This window comes from Ceratocystis lukuohia (assembly GCF_044167205.1).
Source record: "Ceratocystis lukuohia strain C4212 chromosome Unknown Supercontig2_pilon, whole genome shotgun sequence".
In the NCBI taxonomy this organism is placed as follows: domain Eukaryota; kingdom Fungi; phylum Ascomycota; class Sordariomycetes; order Microascales; family Ceratocystidaceae; genus Ceratocystis; species Ceratocystis lukuohia.
In genome coordinates this window covers 4,461,892-4,483,745 of record NW_027263521.1, presented here as the reverse complement: position 1 = coordinate 4,483,745, position 21,854 = coordinate 4,461,892, and the positions used below count along the sequence as shown (strand labels likewise).

At 47.0% G+C, this 21,854-nt stretch overlaps 6 protein-coding genes across 6 annotated transcripts; all 6 read right to left on the bottom strand.

Moving 5' to 3' along the window:
• Positions 1–864: 864 nt before the first annotated feature.
• Positions 865–1,230, bottom strand: HOO65_021104 (Vegetative incompatibility protein HET-E-1; the record flags this gene model as incomplete). The annotated part of the gene is made up of 1 exon (XM_071000244.1): positions 865–1,230. One exon carries the CDS (start codon positions 1,228–1,230, stop codon positions 865–867), a length of 366 nt encoding a protein of 121 aa, XP_070861742.1.
• A 4,575-nt stretch (positions 1,231–5,805) lies between these two features.
• Positions 5,806–8,581, bottom strand: HOO65_021103 (Vegetative incompatibility protein HET-E-1; the record flags this gene model as incomplete). The annotated part of the gene is made up of 5 exons (XM_071006438.1): positions 5,806–5,825; positions 5,897–7,738; positions 7,787–8,343; positions 8,401–8,495; positions 8,558–8,581. The coding sequence occupies 5 exons, from the start codon at positions 8,579–8,581 to the stop codon at positions 5,806–5,808; spliced, it is 2,538 nt and encodes an 845-aa protein (XP_070861741.1).
• Positions 8,582–8,629: 48 nt separating this feature from the next.
• Positions 8,630–11,279, bottom strand: HOO65_021102 (Vegetative incompatibility protein HET-E-1; the record flags this gene model as incomplete). Its single annotated transcript, XM_071006459.1, has 5 exons — positions 8,630–9,187; positions 9,242–10,610; positions 10,682–10,969; positions 11,031–11,169; positions 11,225–11,279. 5 exons carry the CDS (start codon positions 11,277–11,279, stop codon positions 8,630–8,632), a joined length of 2,409 nt encoding a protein of 802 aa, XP_070861740.1.
• Positions 11,280–15,269: 3,990 nt separating this feature from the next.
• HOO65_021101 (Vegetative incompatibility protein HET-E-1) lies at positions 15,270–16,990 on the bottom strand (the record flags this gene model as incomplete). Its single annotated transcript, XM_071006662.1, has 2 exons — positions 15,270–16,904; positions 16,967–16,990. The coding sequence occupies 2 exons, from the start codon at positions 16,988–16,990 to the stop codon at positions 15,270–15,272; spliced, it is 1,659 nt and encodes a 552-aa protein (XP_070861739.1).
• A 138-nt stretch (positions 16,991–17,128) lies between these two features.
• On the bottom strand, positions 17,129–19,688 carry HOO65_021100 (Vegetative incompatibility protein HET-E-1; the record flags this gene model as incomplete). The annotated part of the gene is made up of 4 exons (XM_071006471.1): positions 17,129–19,019; positions 19,091–19,378; positions 19,440–19,578; positions 19,634–19,688. 4 exons carry the CDS (start codon positions 19,686–19,688, stop codon positions 17,129–17,131), a joined length of 2,373 nt encoding a protein of 790 aa, XP_070861738.1.
• An 874-nt stretch (positions 19,689–20,562) lies between these two features.
• Positions 20,563–21,150, bottom strand: HOO65_021099 (uncharacterized protein; the record flags this gene model as incomplete). The annotated part of the gene is made up of 1 exon (XM_071000243.1): positions 20,563–21,150. The coding sequence occupies one exon, from the start codon at positions 21,148–21,150 to the stop codon at positions 20,563–20,565; it is 588 nt and encodes a 195-aa protein (XP_070861737.1).
• Between the last annotated feature and the right edge of the window lie 704 nt (positions 21,151–21,854).

Below are 21,854 nucleotides of genomic sequence, written 5' to 3'. Positions count from 1 at the left end.
CAGTTAGCTTAGATAGTTTCTCCTCCTTTTCCCCCTCAATGCACGTATTCTGAATCTCCGAACCTGCTACAAAGAACATCTTGTATCTAAACCGTGACACTACTACTTGGTATGCAGTAGGTTATACGCAAGACTGACTGACTACCTGGCAGCCCTGCCATGGTTCATGCACTGACATGTAGATCAACGGATGGGGATGGGGGGCGGATCAGTCATCTTAGCAATGAACCACATAACTATATGTAATGGAATGTTATCAGTAACTTAGGTTAGGGTTACCAAGATTGCTGACCCTGATCCAGTTCGCCCAAACGTTAGGGTTAGTATCAGACATCAAGGGTCTTCTTCCAAGGCCCATGTGCCTGATCTAGAACATGATGGTGATGGCTGAGATCCGCTCCTCGGACTAGACTTAGATAGACATAGACAAAACAATGAACAATCACTCATTCTCCTTCTTCTTCCTCTTCACAGGACATTCAGTGCGTCCTCCTAATAGTTACTGTTAAATGTTCACCCCAAGCTTCCCAGTTGGCATTTGACGAATCTGTTCAAAACAAAGTATTCTTCTTATTTCAAAACAATCAAATCAATACCCTTCCCGTCATTTTGACAACATGTATGTGAATTAGGCTAATCAACGCTTTAAATCTCCTCATTAGCCACTCAAGATCTTTCCCTCTCTGTTTCACCTCATCACTAGGCTATGATTCAGAGCTACATTGCCACATGAGTGACTTGCCCCATTGGACTTGGTGATGACCCTACAGTCTCATTGCCACTCCCAAGCACATAAGATGATGAAATGGATTTCCACAGAGTCTAAAAATCAACAATAGCTATAAACAAGGCATGGATCAAGTACTACATAGGCATATTCTGTTGGTAAGTCTGCTGCCCACTGCCCTGTTTGATTGTCTCGTGAGACTTGGCTTGTACAGCAAGGCCCTGTTTGTCTACTGGCTTCATAGCAGCAGCTCTCCTCGCCATCTCCGCGAGCGATGGGGTCTTCTTTCCGCTAGGCGTGGGGCTCGTTGCTTCATCCTGGGCTTTTCCCGGCCTACCTAGGACCTTTCTTACCGGCTCGTCTGTGGGCCGCTTGTTCCAGCCGCCCTCGCGTCCCGTCAGAACGAGCTTCATACTTTCTTCTCTCAAGAGGATCATGTTTTTGACGACTTCTGCTGTCTCTTGGTCCTCCTCACGCTCACGTTGTGCTGGGAATTTTCTCATCACGGGGTATCATCAGCTTCGTGACTGCCCGCTGCACTTCTCGAAAGCGCAATTTCACGTTTCAAGGCTCCTCAGCAGGCCGGAGATTCTCTATCCACTGCTCATGGATCATGGATTCTTTTTTCCGTTTTCCTTCCGGCCGAAAGTGTGCATGTGCTTAGTATTTCGTATATTGCTGTTTGCCGAAATGTCTAGGGTTGTCTGGGGTCAAACTCCTTTTCCTGTAGTTGAAGAGGAAAGCTTTTGTGTAAGAGTGAGAGCTATTGTTAGTGTGCTGTACTCCTAAAAGTCAGAGTATGTCTTTGGTTGTCTTGATATCTACAGGATATAGCTCTTGGTGTGCTTGATTTCTCCAGGCTCAACCATCCTCCTCTCAAGCTGTAACGTGTAAATTCTGTATGTTCCTTCGTTTAGTCCATACACGCTCTGATGCAGGGCTCTTGCACAAATAGGACTACTACGTTCCGCTTCACAGCTCCTCGTAGAGCTAGTTCTTAGTTGATCCCTCCTCTTCCCACGTTAACACTCCATACTGTTGGACTACCCAACATTAACTTTGTCAGGGCTGGGTTGGCCCAGTTTCAGGTGCCGAGTCAGTCAGGGACTTTCTTTTCTTTTTCTTGTTGGCTTGGCTGTGTCGCCCACTGATATCCTGTGTCTTGCCTGATAGTTTTGTCATTGTTCTCTCTGTGTAGGCTCCCCTTCTGCATCCGGGCTCCCCTGCAGAGTGGCCAACTGACTTACAAACGATGCATGGAGCAGGTGCCCCAGATTGCTCCTTTTCAGAGTGGTAGAGGCCCTCACAGAGCCTACATCTCTGCTTTGCTTTACACCTCGTGGTAGGGTGTAACTCACAGCAGATGCAATGTAGGGGCGGCAGTGAGGTTCTGCATCTTTTGACCATGGCCATGGCACTGCTTCCCTTAAATTCCACGCTTGTAGAGAGTGAGTGGCCTTCTAGCATATCGATTATAAAACAGATAGTGGTGTCCTTATACTTCTCCGTGTCTATTTGCCATCTTATAGCCTTAACTAGCCAGTGGTCTGTTTCGCGATTTGTCCAGCGAACCATTCCTCGTCCTCAGTGGGTAGGGGACCCCCCTTGCTGAGTACGTAGAAGTCCGTCAGACCAGTCATCTGTGCATAGATACACTTGCTACCCACTTCACATGCTTTTGCGCCACATTACATGTCTGCAGCTGTCACTATGCTTCTTTTGGTGTGGAACGCCTAGCCTGAGTTCACTTTCTTTATTCTGAACTCTTTAGGAGTGCCTCCGAACGTCTGTGCCAGCTCATGGCTATGGCCTCTTCTTTGGTTTCGGTGGGACCCTGAATGAAAACCCTGACTGTCTGCTCACTCTCTTTCCTAGGAGGCTTCGAGACAGCCTTTTTCTTTAGTTCTATAGGTTGATTCAGTCCTCCGCTGGCCTGCTTGGCGATTGTTGTCCAAGTCTTCTTGCCATTGGCCACTTTCTGACTTTGGGCAGCAGTGCTAGTAGGCTCTGGTCCTTTTCGTTCTTTTCGCTGTTTCCAGGGTTTGGAGTGCTGCCTCCTTGCAGTATCTGAGCCATTGTTCTGAACTCAGCAGAGACATGCACTGCTGGCTTTTTGATTGATTACATCTCCTTTAGATACTGGGATCGGTTGATTGCATGGGTGAAGTCCAAGGACGTAGTGTAGGAGTTATCCCTTTCATAAATCAACTGATTCAACATTTAAGATCTATTCTACACTGGGTGTATCTACCTAGCATCAAGCAAATGAAAAATTGTAGCGTCCAGATGTCAAGTCATTAGCATTAATGCAAGAATGATCCAACCTACCTTTGTGGCCTCTGCCTATTTTCTTGTGTTTACTATCAGCGCTTTCCCAAGCGTGATTCTACCCTTTGTTGTCCTCAGAAATTTGGTGACAAAGCTTTCCGCCAGAGGCTTTCAGCACTGTTGATGTTGCCCTCTGCGGGTTCGCTGCCCACTTGGCACCTTGGCAGATCTTCTGTGGGGTGTTTAGCTTGCTGATGGGGTCTCTGTGGAAGTTTCTACCCGTTGTGAGGATTGCCATTCTGAGTCGCTTCTTGATGTGAACGTGTGATTGCTCGGCCGAGGCCTTTTCTTGCCCCAGGCTTGCTGTTCCCTGTCTCTCCAGGAACTGGAGTGATTTAAGCCTAGCTCTTGCCTGACAAACCTCCGCCTTTCTGACACTGCATTATTGGTTTCACCACTTGTATCCTGAGTAGAACAAGTCTCTTGTCAGTACGGCCTGCTCGCGCAGCTTTGATTGACTTAGTGATTCCTCCACTGTTTCGTCTGGATCTTTTGGCGTGAGGCTGGGGTCTGTCACTCCCAGTTTCCTGTGGGTGGACCCTGTGGCTTCTCAGCCAAGTTCCTGTATCATCTTGTAGTCAGTATCAGCTAGGTTTCTCGTTTCTATCTTGGGTATTGCTATGGCTCCGAACTGTATGTCTATCATCTGTATGTAGCCTATGGTCATTTCTAGTCTCTAAATCGACCCTACGCTAATATTTGGTTAGTCCACTCAGTCCAGAAATTCTTTGGCTTCTGGTCTTGCAAGGTCAGCTCTTGGTCCCATACTAGGTGGTGTAGGGTGAAATCTCCTAGTATCACCATGTTCTTCGGCCTGTGTGGCAGGCTTTTGAACAGGTGTACTGCTTTTTTCGCCCTCTTACTGCTGTCCCTGGCATTGTAAATGCTGATGACTGAGAGGGTGGTTCCTTCGAATTCCGCTGCTGCGACGCCTATCCTGCTGTATTCAACCTGTAGCTCGCCTTCTCTGCACCACTCGACCACTCCAGTCATGTAGATCTTTAGGATGAGAATGTTGGTTTGAACTGATGTTGAGAATGTGTATATAAGGCCATCCCTTACGTATTCTAGGCGAGGCAGTCTCTTGATGAGCTCTGCTATGTGCAGCATGTAGAGGATAGGAAAAACTCGAGACCCTCGTAGTAGGCCGCCCCCTGCTACTTCCTTCACAAGAAACCCTCCTTCAACCGAGGTTGATTCTCCTGCCCGCCAGGAAGGTGAGATCCGTGGCAGCTCTTCTCGGGAGCGCTGATGCATAGTTCTGTGGGATGATGTTCGACTCCACTGCTTGCGCAGGAAGTCTTCTGGCCACCATCCTTTCCAGACTCTTCACCAACTGCTTCAAAGCTTTTCCCCTCTCTCTACTTATGTAGCCCCTTTCAATAGACAAGCAATTCTACAACAGCTAGCATGTACATGACGAATCATTACAAGTCATAAAACAAGGCAACTAAGTTTGCACAAGCAAAGGGTGCAGTGTCAGAGCTGTTTGACAAGTGTGGTATAAATGAATAATAAGTTTTTGAATGGGAATAGATTAAGAACGAAGGGGGTCTTAATAGATAATATATCGATCGAAAAAGCATATATGACAGAGGTCGGGAATCGGGACATGAAACCCGGTGTAGTAAAACAATCAGTAGGCACGGTTTACTGAAGGGTTGTTACTGGACTGGTGATGCTACTGAGGTAACCTATGATATGATGACTTTATTGTGAGATGAAAAGCAAAGGAAGAAACTATCTAAAATGCTTGCTGGCCGAGTGTCCTTTTCATGTCCTCCGGGGTTTTATGCCATTTTGACCGCCTTCCTCACTTAGCCTACGCCTCATCTTCTACCACTCTACCTCGTAATAAGGGTAAAACCTTTCCGTCGATATTCTGGGAAAATGATGGGAGTTTGCGATTTTCGTCGAAAGCTGGTGACCCTAACCAGTGGATCTAAATCGCATGATGATGATACGGCCGGAGGAAGTGCTGAACGCAAGTGCGTGGCGTGCTATAGCTGACTCCACGGGACGATACGATTTTGGTAGCCAAAGGACCCTTTTTTGTTCCTCAGAACCCAAAGACCATCTTTACTAATGCAGTAGTTGTCAGATTGGGAGTGATGAGAAGAAGTATGGTCAACAAATGATGGAGACACCGATCGCTGAGCGCTAGTTGAGAACATGGCCGATGTCACTTGTCCATGGTGGGCCTCGAGAGTCTGTAGACACACGCCAGAAATCGCATCCCAGATCTTGACCGTCCTGTCGTTAGACCCTGATGCTAGGCGCTGTCCGTCATTTAAGAATACGACTGATGTCACTTCTCGACCGTGGCCCTCGAGAGTCTGTAGACACGCGCCAGAAATCGCATCCCAGATCTTGGCCGTCCAGTCACCAGACCCTGATGCTAGGCGCTGTCCATCATGTGAGAATATGTTGCGTGGCGCACTATACTCAATAGGGTCTCCAACCCGAGATAAGGATCGACAACTCATAAGGGCCTTGCATAAAATACAATACCCCTGAAATGGTCTTTAAGGTCTAGGCCTTTGACGGGAAGCAGTCCCTGCTTCCATCAGTATATAGTAGCCTAGAACCCTCCACCAACTATAGCAGTAGTTAGCTCTTTCAATACTCAACTGATTCAACATTTAAGATCTATTCTACAGAATACGACTGATATCACTTCTCGTTCGTGGCCCGCGAGAGTCCGTAGGCAAGCGCCAGAAGTCGCATCCCAGATCTTGATCGTCCTGTCATCAGACCCCGATGCCAGGAGCTGTCCATTGTTTGAAAGTACGACTAATGTCACGTAGGAATGATGGCCCATAAGGGTCTGTAGGCACACACCAGAAGTCACATCCCAGATCTTGACCGTCCCATCATCAGAACCTGATGCCAGGAGCCGTCCCTTGTTTGAAAGTACGACTGATGTCACTTCTCGATGGTGGCCCTCGAGGGTGTGTAGACACACGCCAGAAGGCGCATCGCAGATCTTGACCGTACTGTCATCAGACCCTGATGCTATGAGCTGTCCATCGTTTGAGAATACCAGTGATGTCGCACAAGAGTTATGGCCCTCAAGGGTCCACAAACACACACCAGAAGTCACATCCCAGATCTTGACGGCCCTGTCAAAAGATCCTGATGCTAGGCGCTGTCCGTCATTTGAGAATACGACGGATGTGACTTCTTGTTGGTGGCCCTCGAGAGTCTTTAGACACGCGCCAGAAGTCGCATCCCATATCTTGACCGTGCTGTCATCAGACCCTGATGCCAGGCGCTGTCCATCGATTGAGAATACGACCGATGTCACTTCTTGATCGTGGCCCGCGAGAGTCCGTAGACAAGCGCCAGAAGTGGCATCCCAAATCTTGACCATCCTGTCATCAGACCCTGATGCCAGGAGCTGTCCATTGTTTGAAAGTACGACTGATGTCACGTAGGAATGATGGCCCATAAAGGTTTGTAGGCACACACCAGAAGTCACATCCCAAATCTTGACCGTTCTGTCATCAGACCCTGATGCCAGGCGCTGTCCATCGATTGAGAATACGACCGATGTCACTTCTTGATCGTGGCCCGCGAGAGTCCGTAGACAAGCGCCAGAAGTGGCATCCCAAATCTTGACCATCCTGTCATCAGACCCTGATGCCAGGAGCTGTCCATTGTTTGAAAGTACGACTGATGTCACGTAGGAATGATGGCCCATAAAGGTTTGTAGGCACACACCAGAAGTCACATCCCAAATCTTGACCGTTCTGTCATCAGACCCTGATGCCAGGCGCTGTCCATCGTTTGAGAATACGACTGATGTCACTTCTGCATTATGGCCCTCGAGGGTCTGTAGACACGCGCCAGAAGTGGCATCCCAAATCTTGACCGTGCTGTCATCAGACCCTGATGCTAGGCGCTGTCCGTCATTTGAGAATACGACGGATGTGACTTCTTCTTGGTGGCCCTCGAGGCTGTGTAGACAAACGCCAGAAGTGGCATCCCAGATCTTGACCGTACTGTCAATAGACCCTGATGCTAGGCGCTGTCCATCGATTGAAAATAGGACTGATGTCACTTCTGGATGGTGGCCCTCGAGAGTCCGAAGACAAGCGCCAAAAGTCTCATCCCAGATCTTGGCTGGTTCGTCGTCAAATGCTGATGCCAGGCTCTGTCTATCGTTTGAGAAGACCAGTGATGTCACAAAAGAGTTATGGCCGTCAAGGGTCTTCAAACACACACCAGAAGTCGCATTCCAGATCTTGATCGTGTTGTCATACGACCCCGATGCCAGGAGCTGTCCGTCATTTGAAAATACGACTGATGTCACTTCTCGATGGTGGCCCTCGAGAGTCTGTAGACACGCGCCGGAAGTCGTATCCCAGATCTTGACCGTGCTGTCATCAGACCCTGATGCTAGGCGCTGTCCGTCATTTGAGAATACGACGGATGTCACGTCTCGATTGTGGCCCGCGTGAGTCTGTAGAAACGGCCCAGAAGTCGTATCCCAGATCTTGGCTGATTTGTCATCAAATGCTGATGCCAGGCGCTGTCTATCGTGCGAGAAGACCAGTGATGTCGCAAAAGAGTTATGGCCCTCAAGGGTCTGCGAACACACACCAGAAGTCGCATTCCAGATCTTGATCGTGGTGTCATACGACCCCGATGCCAGGAGCTGTCCATTGTTTGAAAATACGACTGATGTCACGTAGGAATTATGACCCGCAAAAGTCTGTAGGCACGCACCAGAAGTCGCATCCCAGATCTTGACCGTACTGTCAAAAGATCCTGATGCTAGGCGATGTCCATCAATTGAGAATACGACTGATGTCACTTCTCGATGGTGGCCCTCGAAAGTCTGTAGACACACGCCAGAAGTCGCATCCCAGATCTTGACCCTGCTATCATTGGACCCTGATGCCAGGCGCCGTCCATCGATTGAGAATACGACTGATGTCACTTCTCTATGGTGGTCCTCGAGAGTCCGCAGACACGCGCCAGAAGTGGCATCCCAGATCTTGACCGTCCTGTCATCAGAACCTGATGCCAGGCGCTGTCCATCGATTGAGAATACGACTGATGTCACTTCTCGATGGTGGCCCTCGAGAGTCCGCAGACACGCACCAGAAGTCGCATCCCAGATCTTGACCGTGCTGTCCGCAGACCCTGATGCCAAGCGCTGCCCATCATTTGAGAAGATCACTAATGTCACTGCTCGATGGTGGCCCTCAAGAGTTTGCAGGCATGCATCCCAATTCGCTTCGACCTTTGGCTTTACCTCGATCCAGTCTGGCTCTTCATGACTAAACATTTGTCTTATCGAGCTGTTTGCAGGGCTGAATATCAGAGCGGAGACATACACCTGCAGTGGAGCAATCTCAATAACTCCTGCGTGAAACAAGAAAAATCGATGAGCGTCGTTTACGAGGTCTCGCAGATTTTGAGGTGCTTTCTCCTGTTACAAAATGTCAGATGTTGTTCGATCGAGGACCCCATGATTTGTATAAAGTAACTTACTGAGTATAGCTTTAGCTTTTCCATTGCTCTTCCCGCAATACAAATGCCTCTTGAGAGACTAAACGCCTCCAGTCACTGAAGGTACTTCTCACGTAAAAAGGCCAAGATCTCTTCGTTTTTGCTGACCATCTCATCTGCTGATGAATCGATCAGATGGTCAACCCAGAAGAAGCAAGGATATCCGATAGCCGCTAGTGGATCAGGCTGAGGGCGTGAGACTTCCTCAATGAGACATCCAGGTGCTGTTAAGTTGTACATGTCACGCCGTAGTTCTCTGTGAAGAACAACAAGGGATCGTAAAAAGATAGTCTGGTGTAGGTGTTGAATTCCGAAAGGCACAATCTTGCCTAAAGCCTTTTCTTGCAAATAGTCCTTTGCCGACGGATGGACAAAAGAAATGACGTTGTTATGAATAGTCAAGAAGGACCCGCATCGGGCGATGAGCTCTTCTACCTCCTGCTTTTCCTCACTTTCAAGCGACTCAACAAGGAGACATAGTTCTTCCAACGTCAGAGACCGGTATGCAACAAGGGCTAGAGCCATGATATCCTTACAGATTTGTGCATGATCAGAAGCGAGGATCTGTTGCACCATCCTCTCATATAGTGCATCAAGGCCAGCAGGAAACGACTTCAGTTTGTTTCGGGCTTGCCGTTTTCGACAATTGCAAAGCTCTTGACAAACCATAGACACCCACAGGAAAGTTCCATTGGCATTCAAGCGTAAATGCTCCATGACATCAAGCTTCATCTTCCTATTGTATCTGTTTTCCTGTGCAAGCTCATCCACCTTGAAATTGATGAAGGAGTCTACCGCTGCAGAAACTGAATCCTGGTTTAATTCCAAGTGTATCGTGATCTTTTGCTCCACCTTGTCCAAGATGTGTTTGATATCTGGCGAGTTGCGGCTCGACACAATCCATTTGGCGGGCGAAGGCTTGGTGATGAATTGAAGGAGGTCTTTCTGGCCCGTACTGCACTCATCCAAGGCATCAACAACCAGGATGGCATTTTCCAGGGTCGGGTCATTCAACATAGAGGTGAGTATTTGACATAGCTCCTGCCAAGCATCTTGACTTTCGAATAGATTTTGATCGTAGTCGTACTTGTTCCGGACATGCTGGGTGAGATGTGGATTTTGGCATGCTAGGCGATGTATTAGACCTCGCAGCACAGAGCTAGCTGTGCTGACTTGATCATTGGTGGCTTGGCAAAAGAAGTAGGACAGAGATGTCGAATAGGTTCGCTCTAACTCATTGATCATGCCACAGAGTAGCATTGTCTTGCCCTTGCCAGGGTCTCCCTTGATCCAGAGGATTGGGCGTTCGTCTTCATCGAGGAACTGCTGGAAATTCTCGTGGCTGAGAATCCATCGATACGAGTCTTTCAGCAAACCACCCTTTCTGTATTCAATATCATTCTTGTCTGTGGAGGGATTGGTAATGCAAAGATCAGAAAGACATTTCTTGTCGTTTTCATCGTGGTGGGTTTTGAGCTGAGGAACATCACTCCCAGTGAAGGTGGCGACAAACCGCTCAACAGATCGGGTTTTCCCTTTGAGGTAGTTGACAGTGTGCGCCGTGATATCGCCAAAAGTCTGGCGTTCCAGGACTTTGCTGTCTCTTAAATCAAATTCGACATTGAATCTATGGTAGACTCCAGGGGTTTTATACTTTTCCTTGAGTCGCAAGTCGGTCTGTTCAGAGCTAATGGCCATCCTCCTGAGTGTTTTAAGCACAGGACATCTCGAATCGCTAATTTCAACAACATGGCTGAGGCCTGCTCCAATACTAAGAATCATGATGGGCCTACTGGGAAACTGCCTTTCGGCCTCCGAGATAAGAGCTTCACATGGGTTGCTGTAGTGATAGCTGGTGTCAATGAACTCAATTCCGTGGCGGCCAAATATGATGGGATCAAAGAGAGTTTTTGCTGCAGAGGTAGCTCTGGCCACCTGCCAAACCTTGCATTTTGTAAACAATCCAGGGGTGTGATATGTTGTAAAGAACGTTGGTCGGGTTTCAAATTTGGGTTCACTCATTGCCAGCACAGCACTAGATTAACACGCAACATTAGATATAATGATACTTTCTACGCCTTGTAGGCTAGATCTTGTAGTACCTACGTCTTCGTGCAATTTTCATCTGCTAACAACATGTCTCCATGGGGACATGTTGTGTCAGTGCCAGTGATATGATCATCAGTCTTTCCCTGCCAGCAGTTTGGGTCAGTGCAATTGTTGCGAATCATTCGTTTGATAGCATCCTCCAATATTATAGCTGAAAAGGCACTCGTAGGTATTGTATATTCAGATGTTGGCTCTCGGGCAAACATTTCGCTGGCAAGGCTTTCATACTCTTCAATCGATTGGGTAACGCCCATTTTCAGCCGGCCGAGCATGATGGCGATGATCCTGTACAAAAGTTATCAACCAAGATTCTCTAATACGTAATTACAGCCAGTCAAGTTCATACCCTCCAATTCCTGTCCCACCAATCAAGTCAAACCTGTCACAGGGTCTTGGTGCTTCAGATAAACCTTGTGACGTCTGGATGCATTCCATGATGTCGTGGAGAATGAGCAAGCTAGATAGCCCACAGACACCGCCGCCATCTGTAGCAGTTAGCAACATGATAGTAAGCTAGTAGCAAGACATTAGACAGCATACCGAGAGACAGAAGCCACACCGGCGGCCCAGTGGTTTGCAGCGTAGAAGAGTCCATGGTGATGCGATGAATGCGGTAAGGCCAAAGAAACTAAACAAGCTGATTGAGAGTAATGAGGCACACAAAGAGAAAAGCACCAACAGGTTGATGCTCAGAGTTAATCAGTCCAATAGAGCTTTGATCTTGACTTTCTAGGCGCAATCTGAAGTATGTGAGAAAATAGTGGCAGGCGGTACATAAGAGAAATAAGTCTTGCAGGGAGAAGAACTTTGTTATTCGAGGTGAATTATGCTTCAAAGTGTAATTTGCACCTCTTCAAGCATAAAGAAGCCAGGCCAATTAAGATTCCTGGCTTGATGTTGGGGACCCGTTGATGCCCAACTAGGAATCAGAGTAGTTTTCTCTACAATTGTGATGTATGGTAGCACTGCAGGCTTACCAGTATGACATATCATTAAATAGCTATAAATTAGGAACTTTTGATTGTCTATAAACTCGATAATCTATTAAGTTTTACTTTCTCTGCTGTTGCTATCTTATAATATATAGTACATGTGTGTGATGTGGCCTAGGGTTTGGACTTTGGTCACGCGGTATTTACGTTAAGTGGCGCCCCGCCCCATACATGCCCCATTTATCTGAACCTATTATGGCTGACCACATGATAGGATTGACACCCTATCATGAATCCTCAGGATCACAATATGTAAATACAATGATGCGTATTCACTCAAACTATCTAGATTCTAAACAGAAGAGGGATAGAGAAGTACATACCCCTGACAACAACCAGAAGGATCCTTGCGCAGGGTCTGTCAGCTGACCAGTAATGTGACACCACTCTGGTCTCGAGGACTCACAGAATGCCGGCCTCTTACAAACTGAGAGCTAGCTTCAAGCCCTGTCTTTGGGGTCCTAGGAATCCAAGGGTCAGGGAGGCCAGCCTGCTCCTTGGCTGGTGTTGGAGTCTAATGGTCTGGTTGTCGCTTGATGAAGTTAGCAGCCCAGTGCTTGCTGATGGGTGACGTGTCACAGTCACCGAGCATTCGGTTGGCTAGTTCTTCTACACCACGAAGGTAGGGGACAACCCTCGACAGCCTAGGTCCATAATATATTCATCAATAGTCTCTTGCTCTGGATCACACAATTTGCACGATTCCGTGACAATATCGCCTCAGGAAGGTTTGCCATGATGTCGATCATAGAGGATACTAGGCGGGACTTTGTATATCCTTGCAGTGCAATAGGTGCATATATTTGTGTCACTTGAAAGGCCCTGAAGAGCGAGAACTACGTCGTTTTGTTACTTAGCTCCGTCATACTTGGTGCTTAAGATATTGGTGAAAAGCAGAAAAGTAACGAGAGTTGCGGGTTTTCTTTCTCACTTCCTATCCATACGTTAGTTATACTTCTGAACAAAAACATGTTTTGAGCTGTGACACAAGGCCAGGCATGGTGTCACTTTCTGTGTTACGTTGGACAGGAAAAAATGGGCGCGTAACTTCAGGTGTAACTTGGGATGTGTGGGTTGTGCGTCTAGGGTCACATGACAATCTGACCCTGACCCCACTCTGAGATAGACTTACGAAGCGTCAGCTTCAGAAGTCTGTCACAGAGTTTCCTTCCTTCTTCATCAAGCATTAAGAATCAGAAGAATCGACATACATTTTTAGGATCGACGTTCGATGGGGATCCTTCCTCCATCTTCCTACCAGGCATACTTGCCTTTCACTTTGTAGGTCACTCTTCCCGCTGTGTCTGGTGGTCCACTGTGTACTTCGGTGTCCAGACCTCAGCCTTAGGTCCGTGACACTCTGGGTGTCGGCTGATGAAGTTTGAAGCCCGATGTGGGCTGACTGGTGGTGCGTTGCAGTCTCCAAGCAATTAATCAGCCATTTCTTTTACAACACACAGCCGGGGGAAGATCCTCGCAAATACAAGTCAAGAATAAATTGAATACTGATCTTTTGCTCTAAATCGGAAAGCTCGTGTGATTTAGGCATAACATCGGCTCAGGCTTGTATGTCCTTCTGTCGAAAATACAGGGTAGTTAGCTTGACTACATGGATTACTACAGCACATTGGAGGCTGACTATTCATTATCTTGAAGGGCCTTAAGGGCGAGAAGCATTCTAGTCGAACAATTAGACTATGGCATGCTAGGTATTAAAGGATTTATTGGTCAAATATGGAAGGTGTGGGTTGAGAGACCATTATTTCACTCACTATGCTGTCACACTATACTTGTACGTTATAGGATTGGGGAGACTGGATACCATTGTGGTAAGCTGCTCAAGGTTGGGTTAGGAGGTTTTGTGCTTCCGTCCAGGGATATTTGCACTGTTCTAGCGTCGCGCTGGGGTTCTAACTAGGTCAAGTGAAAACCAGGACTCACGATGTGTTTCAATCGTAAATACGACTACGAGAAAGTCAAGTGCGAAGAGCTCGCTATTATTGACAATTGGCTTAGGCTCATGGAGAATACTAACAGTTGATATTAGGAGGACGTACTGAATGTCCTGTAAAGAAGAGTGAGTGATTATTGATGATGTTCTATAGCTATCTAAGTCTAGTCTGAGGGACGGATCTCGGCCGGTTTATATATCCATTACTACCATGTTCTGGGTCGAGCGCTTTGGGCCTAGGATGAAGATCCTAGATGTCTGATGCTAACCCTAATGTAAGGGCGAACTGGATCAGGGTCAACTATCTTGGTAACCGTGACTTAGGTTACTGACAAATACAATCACCAAATACAGTATCATCAATCTGGCTAGTGTTTACAACTTATGAGACTGCACCTATAGCAACTATTCCACTTGTAATGGCTGCTATCATAAAGCCAGAGAAGCTGGGAATGATCCACAGCCATTCGGGCGAACAATGCTGAAGGCTGGGCGATCGCGCTGTTCTGAATGACATTATAGAGGTCCTAGAACTACATTCTTCTACAGTCAAATGAGGGGTTTAGCAGGTAGCGCAGATCAAAAAATGTCCGGCCTACAGCCAAGAGGTAAAATGGGAGTAACGAAGCAAGAGAAGCGATTTATCAGAACGGCATTGCTGCGCAGGTAGGAGCAGAATTATGGAGAAGTCGTGATCACAAAGTGGTCAGCTTGTTTGAAGGATAGCCTATGTGAACTGCGTGTCAAGGCGGGTGCCATGACAGAAGAACATGTCAACTTGTCGCTTACATGTCTAGAGAGGAAGAGGGCGTTTAAGTGTGATTATACAAATACTTTGCCATGTTTTTGTCTTCAAGTCTAGCTTGAAGGTTGAAATCTCTGTCACGCATGTTTGTTTACTACCCACGCTTATCATGTACGTTATTCCATAGTCGAAGTACTCAAAGAGAAGAAGAAGTCAATTAATACACAATTTTACAAGAACCAGCCGCTAATTCCGCAGATCCGTCTTCGTACGAGGGGAAATATGTTGATTGAATTAGTGAATTCGATGAAGAACAGTTGTGCCATTTTCGGTACATTGTATGTAGCCTTGCGAAGCTAAGAGGGAGGAAGAGAGATATCATGACTCCTAGAAACCGTTTAGAAGCCTAGCCTAGTTCGGGTTATTATCATAAGCTTGAAGTGTGAGAAGTGGTGAATGCTTCATCATTTAATTGTAGGATGTTGGAAAGGCAAAATAATTTGATAAGGGAAACCAAACCGCTTAGCGAACAAGGAAAAGATACGCCACATACCGGGATGCACCACGTAGCTAGTATGTACATGACGAATAATTAGAAGTAACAAATGAAGACAAGAAAGTTTGCACGAGCAATGGATGCAGTAAAAGAGCTGTGTAGCAAGTATGGTGAAGTTGGAAGATGAGTAATTAGTTTTTGACTGGGGATTGATTAACGCCAAAAGGGATATTATTAGATAGGATATCGAAAAGACTTACACGATGTAGATCCAGAATCGGGACTTTGAATATAGTGCAGTGAAACAATGAGTAGATACAGTTGACTGAAGGGCGAAACTCTTGCTTCGACATTCTGGGAGGACGATGGGAGTTTGAGCTTTTGATCGAAAGCTGGTGACGCTAGCCAATGGATCTAAATCTCACGACTATGATACGGCCAGAGGAAGTGCTGAACCCAACTGTTTGGCGTGCTCTGACTGACTCCACAGGGCGATAGGATGGCGGTAGCCAAAGGACCCTTTCTTGTGCCTGCAAAACCCAAACGCCATCACCACTAATGGAGTAGTTGTGAAATCCTGAATGAAGAAAAGGGGGTTGGTCAACAAATGATGGCGATACTAGCGGGTGGACACTAGTTGAGAACACTGGTGATGTAATTTCTCGATCATGGCCCTCGAGATCCTGTAGACACGCGCCAGAAATCGCATCCCAGATCTTGATCGTGTTGTCTCCAGACCTTGATGCCAGGCGGTGCCCATCGTTTGAGAATACGACTGATGTCACTTCTCGATGGTTACCCTCGAGGGTCTGTAGACACGCGCCAGAAGTCGCATCCCAGATCTTTATTGTGCTGTCATCAGACCCTGATGCCAGGCGCTGCCCATCGTTTGAAAATACGACTGATGTGACTGCTCGATTGTGGCCCTCGAGGGTCTGTAGACACGCGCCAGAAGTCGCATCCCAGATCTTTATTGTGCTGTCATCAGACCCTGATGCCAGGCGCTGTCCGTCATTTGGGAAGATCACCGATGTCACTTCTCGATGGTGGCCCTCGAGAGTCTGTAGACACACACCAGAAGTCGCATCCCAGATCTTGACCGCATTGTCATTGGACCCTGATGCCAGGCGCTGTCCATCGTATGAAAATACGACTGATGTCACAGAGGAATGATGGCCCTCAAGAGTCTGTAGACAAGCGCCGGAAGTCGCATCCCAGATCTTGATCGTGGTGTCATAAGACCCTGATGCCAGGCGCTGTCCATCGTTTGAGAAGAGCAGTGATGTTACGCAAGAGTTATGATCCTCAAGGGTCTGCAAACACACACCAGAAGTCGCATCCCAGATCTTGACCGTGTTGTCATTGGACCCTGATGCCAGGCGCTGTCCATAGTTTGAAAATACGACTGATGTGACTGCTCGATTGTGGCCCTCGAGGGTCTGTAGACACGCGCCAGAAGTCGCATCCCAGATCTTTATTGTGCTGTCATCAGACCCTGAGGCCAGTCGCTGTCCGTCGTTTGAGAAGACCACTGATGTGACAGACTCAGTATGGCCCTCAAGAGTCTGTAGACACGCGCCAGAAGTCGCATCCCAGATCTTTATTGTGCTGTCATCAGACCCTGATGCCAGGCGCTGTCCATCGTTTGAAAATACGACTGATGTGACTGCTCGATTGTGGCCCTCGAGGGTCTGTAGACAAGCGCCGGAAGTCGCATCCCAGATCTTAATCGTGTTGTCATGGGACCCTGATGCCAGGCGCTGTCCATCGTTTGAGAAGACCACTGATGTGACTCCTTCACGATGGCCCTCAAGAGTTCGTAGGCACGCATCCCAATTCGCTTCGACCTTTGGCTTTAGCTCGATCCAGTCTGGCTCTTCATGACTAAACATACGTCTTATCAAGCTGTTTGTAGGGCTGAATATGAGAGCTGAAACATAAACTTGCAGTGGAGCAATCTCAATAACTCCTGCATGAAACAAAAAGAATCGATGAGCATCGTTTACGAGGTCTCGCACAGTTTGCGGTGCTTTCTCCTATTACAAAATGTCAGATGTTGTTCTATCGAAGAGATCACGATTCATAACAAGCAACTTACTGAGTATAACTTTAGCTTTTCCATTGCTCTTCCTGCAATAGAAATACCTCTTAAGAGACTAAGCGCCTCCAGCCACTGAAGGTACTTGTCACGTAGAAAGGCCAAGATCTCGTCGTTTTTGCTGACCATCCCATTTGTCGATGAATCGTTAAGATGGTCAACTCAGAAGAGGCAAGAATATCCGATAGCAGCCAACGGATCAGGGTTAGGGACGGAGACTTCCCCAATGAGGCATCCAGGTGCTGTTAAGTTGTACATGTCACGCCGTAGTTCTCTCTGAAGAACAACAAGTGATCGTAAAAAGATAGTCTGGTGTTGGTGTGGAATTCCGAAAGGCAGAATCTCGCCTAAAGCCTTTTCTTGGAAATAGTCCTTGGCTGACTGATGCACAAAAGAAACAACATTCTTATGGACAGTCAAGAAAGACCCGCATAGGCTGACAACCCGTTTCACATCATCCTTTTCCAAGTCGTCAAGCGCCTCGACGAGGACATAGAGTTCGTCACAAGTCACAGGCCGATAAGCAACCAAGACATTAGCAATGATATCCTTGCAGAGTTGTGCATCATCGGAGTTGCGGATCTGTTCAAGCATTCGTTCATATAGGGGGTATAGCCCAGGCGGAAACGACCTCAGTTTCTTCGCAGTATGCCATTTTGGCGAATTGGCAAGTTCTTGACAAACCAGGGAGACCCAGAGGAAAGTCCCATTGGCATTTAAGCGTAAATGTTCCAAGACAGCATTCTTCATCTCCCCGTTGTACTTCTTTTTCTGTGCAAGCTGATCCACCTTGAATTTGATGTAAGAGTCTACTGCTTCAGAAACCGAGTCTTGGTTTATTTCCAGATGGATCTTGGTCTTTTGTTTTGCCTGTTCCAGGATTTGCTCGATTTCTGGCCAATTGCGACTTGACGCAATCCATTTGGTGGGCGAAGGCTTGGTGATGAATTGAAGGAGGTCTTTCTGGCCCGTACTGCACTCATCCAAGGCATCAACAATCAGGATGGGGTTTTTCAGGCTCGGGTCATTCAACATGAAGGTGAGTATTTCGCATAGCTCATGCCAAGCACCTGGACTTTCGAACAGATTTTGATTGTAGTCGTACTTGTCTCGTACATGCTTGGTGAGATGTGGATTTTGGAGTGCCAGGTGATATATCACACCTCGCAACACAGAGGTAGCTGTGTTGACTCGATCATTGGTGGCTTGGCAGAAGAAGTAGGATAGAGATGTCGGATTGGTTCGCTCTAACTCATCGATGATGCCGCAGACGAGCATTGTCTTGCCCTTTCCAGGGTCCCCCTTGATCCAGAGGATTGGGGATTCGCTTTCACTGAGGAATTGCTGGAAGTTCTTGTGGCTGAGAATCCATCGATACGACTCTTTCAGCAAACCACCCTTCCTGCTTTCAATATCCTTCTTGTCTGTGGAGGGATCGGTAATATAAAGATCAGAAAGGCATTTCTTGTCGTTTTCATCGTGCTGAGCCTTGGGCTGAGAAACACCACTCCTCGTGAAGGTGTCGACAAACCGCTCAACAGATCGGATTTTCTCTTTGAGGTAGTTGAAAGTGTGTGCTGAGATATCGCCAAACATCTGGTCGTCCAAAACTTTGTTGTCTCTTAGGCCAATTTCAACATTGAATCTAAAGTAGACTCCAGGGCTGTCATACTTTTGTTCGAGTCGTAAGTCGATCTGCTTAAAGCTAGTGGCCATCTTCTCGAGTGCTTTAAGCACAAAATATCTTGAATCGCTAATTTCAACAACGTCGTCGAGGCCTGTTCCAATACTCAATATCATGATGGGTCTACCAGGAAACTGCCTTTCGGCCTCCCAGATAAGAGCTTCACATGGGTTATTGTAGCCATGGCTGGCATCAACGAACTCAATTCCGTCGCGGCCAAGTTTGATTGGGTCAAAGAGGGCGGTCCCCGCAGAGGTAGCTCTGGCTACCTCCCACACCTTGCAGTCTGTCAGGTATCCAGGGGTGTGATATGTTGTAAAGAACGTTGGTAGGGTTTCGATATTGGCTTCAGTCATTGCCAGCACGGCACTAGATTAACACGCAACATTAGATATAATGATACTTTCCACGCCTTGTAGGCCAGCTTTTGTAGTACCTACGTCTTCGTGCAATTTTCATCTGCTAACAACATGTCTCCATGGGGACATGTTGTATCAGTGCCGGTAATATGTCCATCAGTCTTTCGCTGCAGGCAGTTTGGGTCGATGCAGTTGTTACGAATCATTCGTTTGATAGCAGCCTCCAACCTCGTTGTTGAAAAGGCATTCGAAGATATTGTAGATGCAGATGTTGGCTCTGGGGCAAACATTTCGCTGGCAAGGCTTTCATACTCTTCAATCGATTGGGTAATGCCCATTTTCAGCCGGCCGAGCATGATGGCGATGATCCTGTACAAAAGTTATCAACCAAGATTCTCTAATACGTAATTACAGGCAGTCAAGTTCATACCCTCCAATTCCTGTCCCGCCAATCAAGTCAAACCTGTCACAGGGCCTTGGTACTTCAGATAAACCTTCTGACTTCTGGATGCATTCCATGATGTTTTCGAGTATGAGCAAGCTAGACAGCCCACAGACACCACCGCCATCTGTAGCCGTTAGCGACATGATAGTAAGCTAGTATCAAGACGTTAGAGAACATACCGAGAGACAGAAGCCACACCGGCGGTCCAGTGGTTTGCGGCGCAGAAGAGTCCATAGTGATGCGATGAATGCGGTAAGGTCAAATAAACTAAAGAAGATGATTGAGATGAACGAGGCACATGAAGGAAAACGCGCCAACAGGTAGATGGTCAAAGTTGGTCAGTGCAAGATAGCTTTGATCTTGACTTTTTAGCCGCAAGCTGAATTAGATAAGAAAACAACGGCAAGAGGCACACAAGAGAATTAAGTGTAGCAAAGAGAAAAACACTGTTGTTTGAGGGGAAGTGTGGCTTCAAGTGTAAATTCCACCTCTTCAAGCCTAAAAAAGCCACGCCAAGCATCTAGAGGCCATTAGCTAGATGTCCGGGACTTGTTGATGCCCAACTAGGAAGCAAAGTAGTAGTTTTCTCTGCAATCGTAATGTATGGTAACATCGCAGGCTTGCCACTGCGATAGACCATTCCACACCTGGCATTTGGGAATTAAATTGCATACCTTTTGTCTAGGTGAGCTTCTGGTGTACTATAGAGACTTGTTCATCAGCCCATTATAGCAAAGTTGTCGGAACAATATACTGAATTCAGTTTTCATCACTTGGGAAGTCACTCGTGATCCTGTACGACCGCACGTGGAAGTCCTTGAATTATGGCCAGGCTGACTGCAGACACCACAACGCTCAATACCCGGGCGTGCTGACCTCCTTTGACCACTACTCCGCGATGATTCGGCCACTACCTGCGCATCAATATCCATCTGATCATTTGCTTCTCTTCCTTCCTCTACTGTCTTAACCCCTCTATTCTGTAGCCTAGTTCTTTTTGCCCGCCGGCGCCGGCTAGGTATCTCATTTGCGTCCCGAAGGTCTTTGTTCTCAGCAGCTAATAGGGCAACCCAATGCATAACTGCCTTTGTGCCCTTCCCAAGAGACTTTAGGGCTTCAAGAATTTACTCTGGAGCTTTGAACGCCTTTCTGAGCCCGTGACAACTATTCCGTTTGCAATCATGCCCATCAGGAAACCAGTCTCGTCAAAGTTATAGATATCATCTGATCGGATGCCATACTTTGCGATCGTGTTCGTCACAAGCTGAAACCAATCGCGGATAATGGTTGGATCTTCACACTTAGCTCTTTGGTAGTCGTATTTCCGAAAAAAAAAACGCGTCTTGAGGTCTGGGTGTCGCTTGACGAACTTTGAAGCCCAGCGCTTGCCGACGGATGGCGCATCGCGGTCGGCAAGCAATTGATCAACCATTTCTTCAACACCATGAAGCCGGGGGGGAAATCCTCGCGAATATAGGTCGAGAATAAAGTTCTGAAGGATCTGTTCCTCTAGATCAGATAGTCGACGCGATTTATTGAAGGTATCGCTTTGAAATTGGATGCCTTGCTGACGGCGACGTAGTCGACGCTCATCAGTTTTATAGGTCCTTTCGACGCGTCGGATACTTAGATTTGGGTTATTTTGAAGGGCCTGAAGGGCCTGAAGGGTTCTAGCTCCAATAGTAGTAGCTGACATCTTTGGTTGTTGAGAATCAATTGATCAAATGAAAAGTGAGGTGTAGGAGGGAAAGGTGCGGCGCTCGGGGTACATGTACGTTAGTCAAAGTACTCGGGCAAAAGGGAACAATTAAAACGAGCACTTCAACAACAATAAGCTGCTAACACGATATATTGATCTTCGTATGAGGGGCAACATATTTATTGAAGTAGTGAGTGTTGCAGGCTGTGCGCCTACATTCAGCAAGGACGACGTGGCAAGGTGTGCATGGACAACTGACACCGATGGATGACAGCTAGCAATGGCTTATAGGGGATTCTGTTGGATGAAAGCAAGAGATACAAATAGGACGTAAGGCACTTAGTTTTAGGTTTCTTATTTCTTCTTTAGATTTTTCTAAATAAAACGTCTTATGGTATTTTCTCTGAGCGTTCAGCGTTAAAGCACCGCCAGCAGTGAGTACGATGACGGAAAGTTCTACTATTTTCCGTACATTAGAAGTACTCTTGAGAAGCTGAGAGGGAGAAAGCCAGATATCACAGCTCCTAAAAATTGATTGGTTTAGATTATTGTAAATTCAATGATGTGTGTTCATTCAAACTATCTAGATTCTAAACAGAAGAGGGGTAGAGAAGTTTATACCCCTGACAACAACCAGAAGGATCCTTGTGCAGGATCTGTCAGCTGACCAGTCATGTGACACCACCCTGGTCTCGAGGACT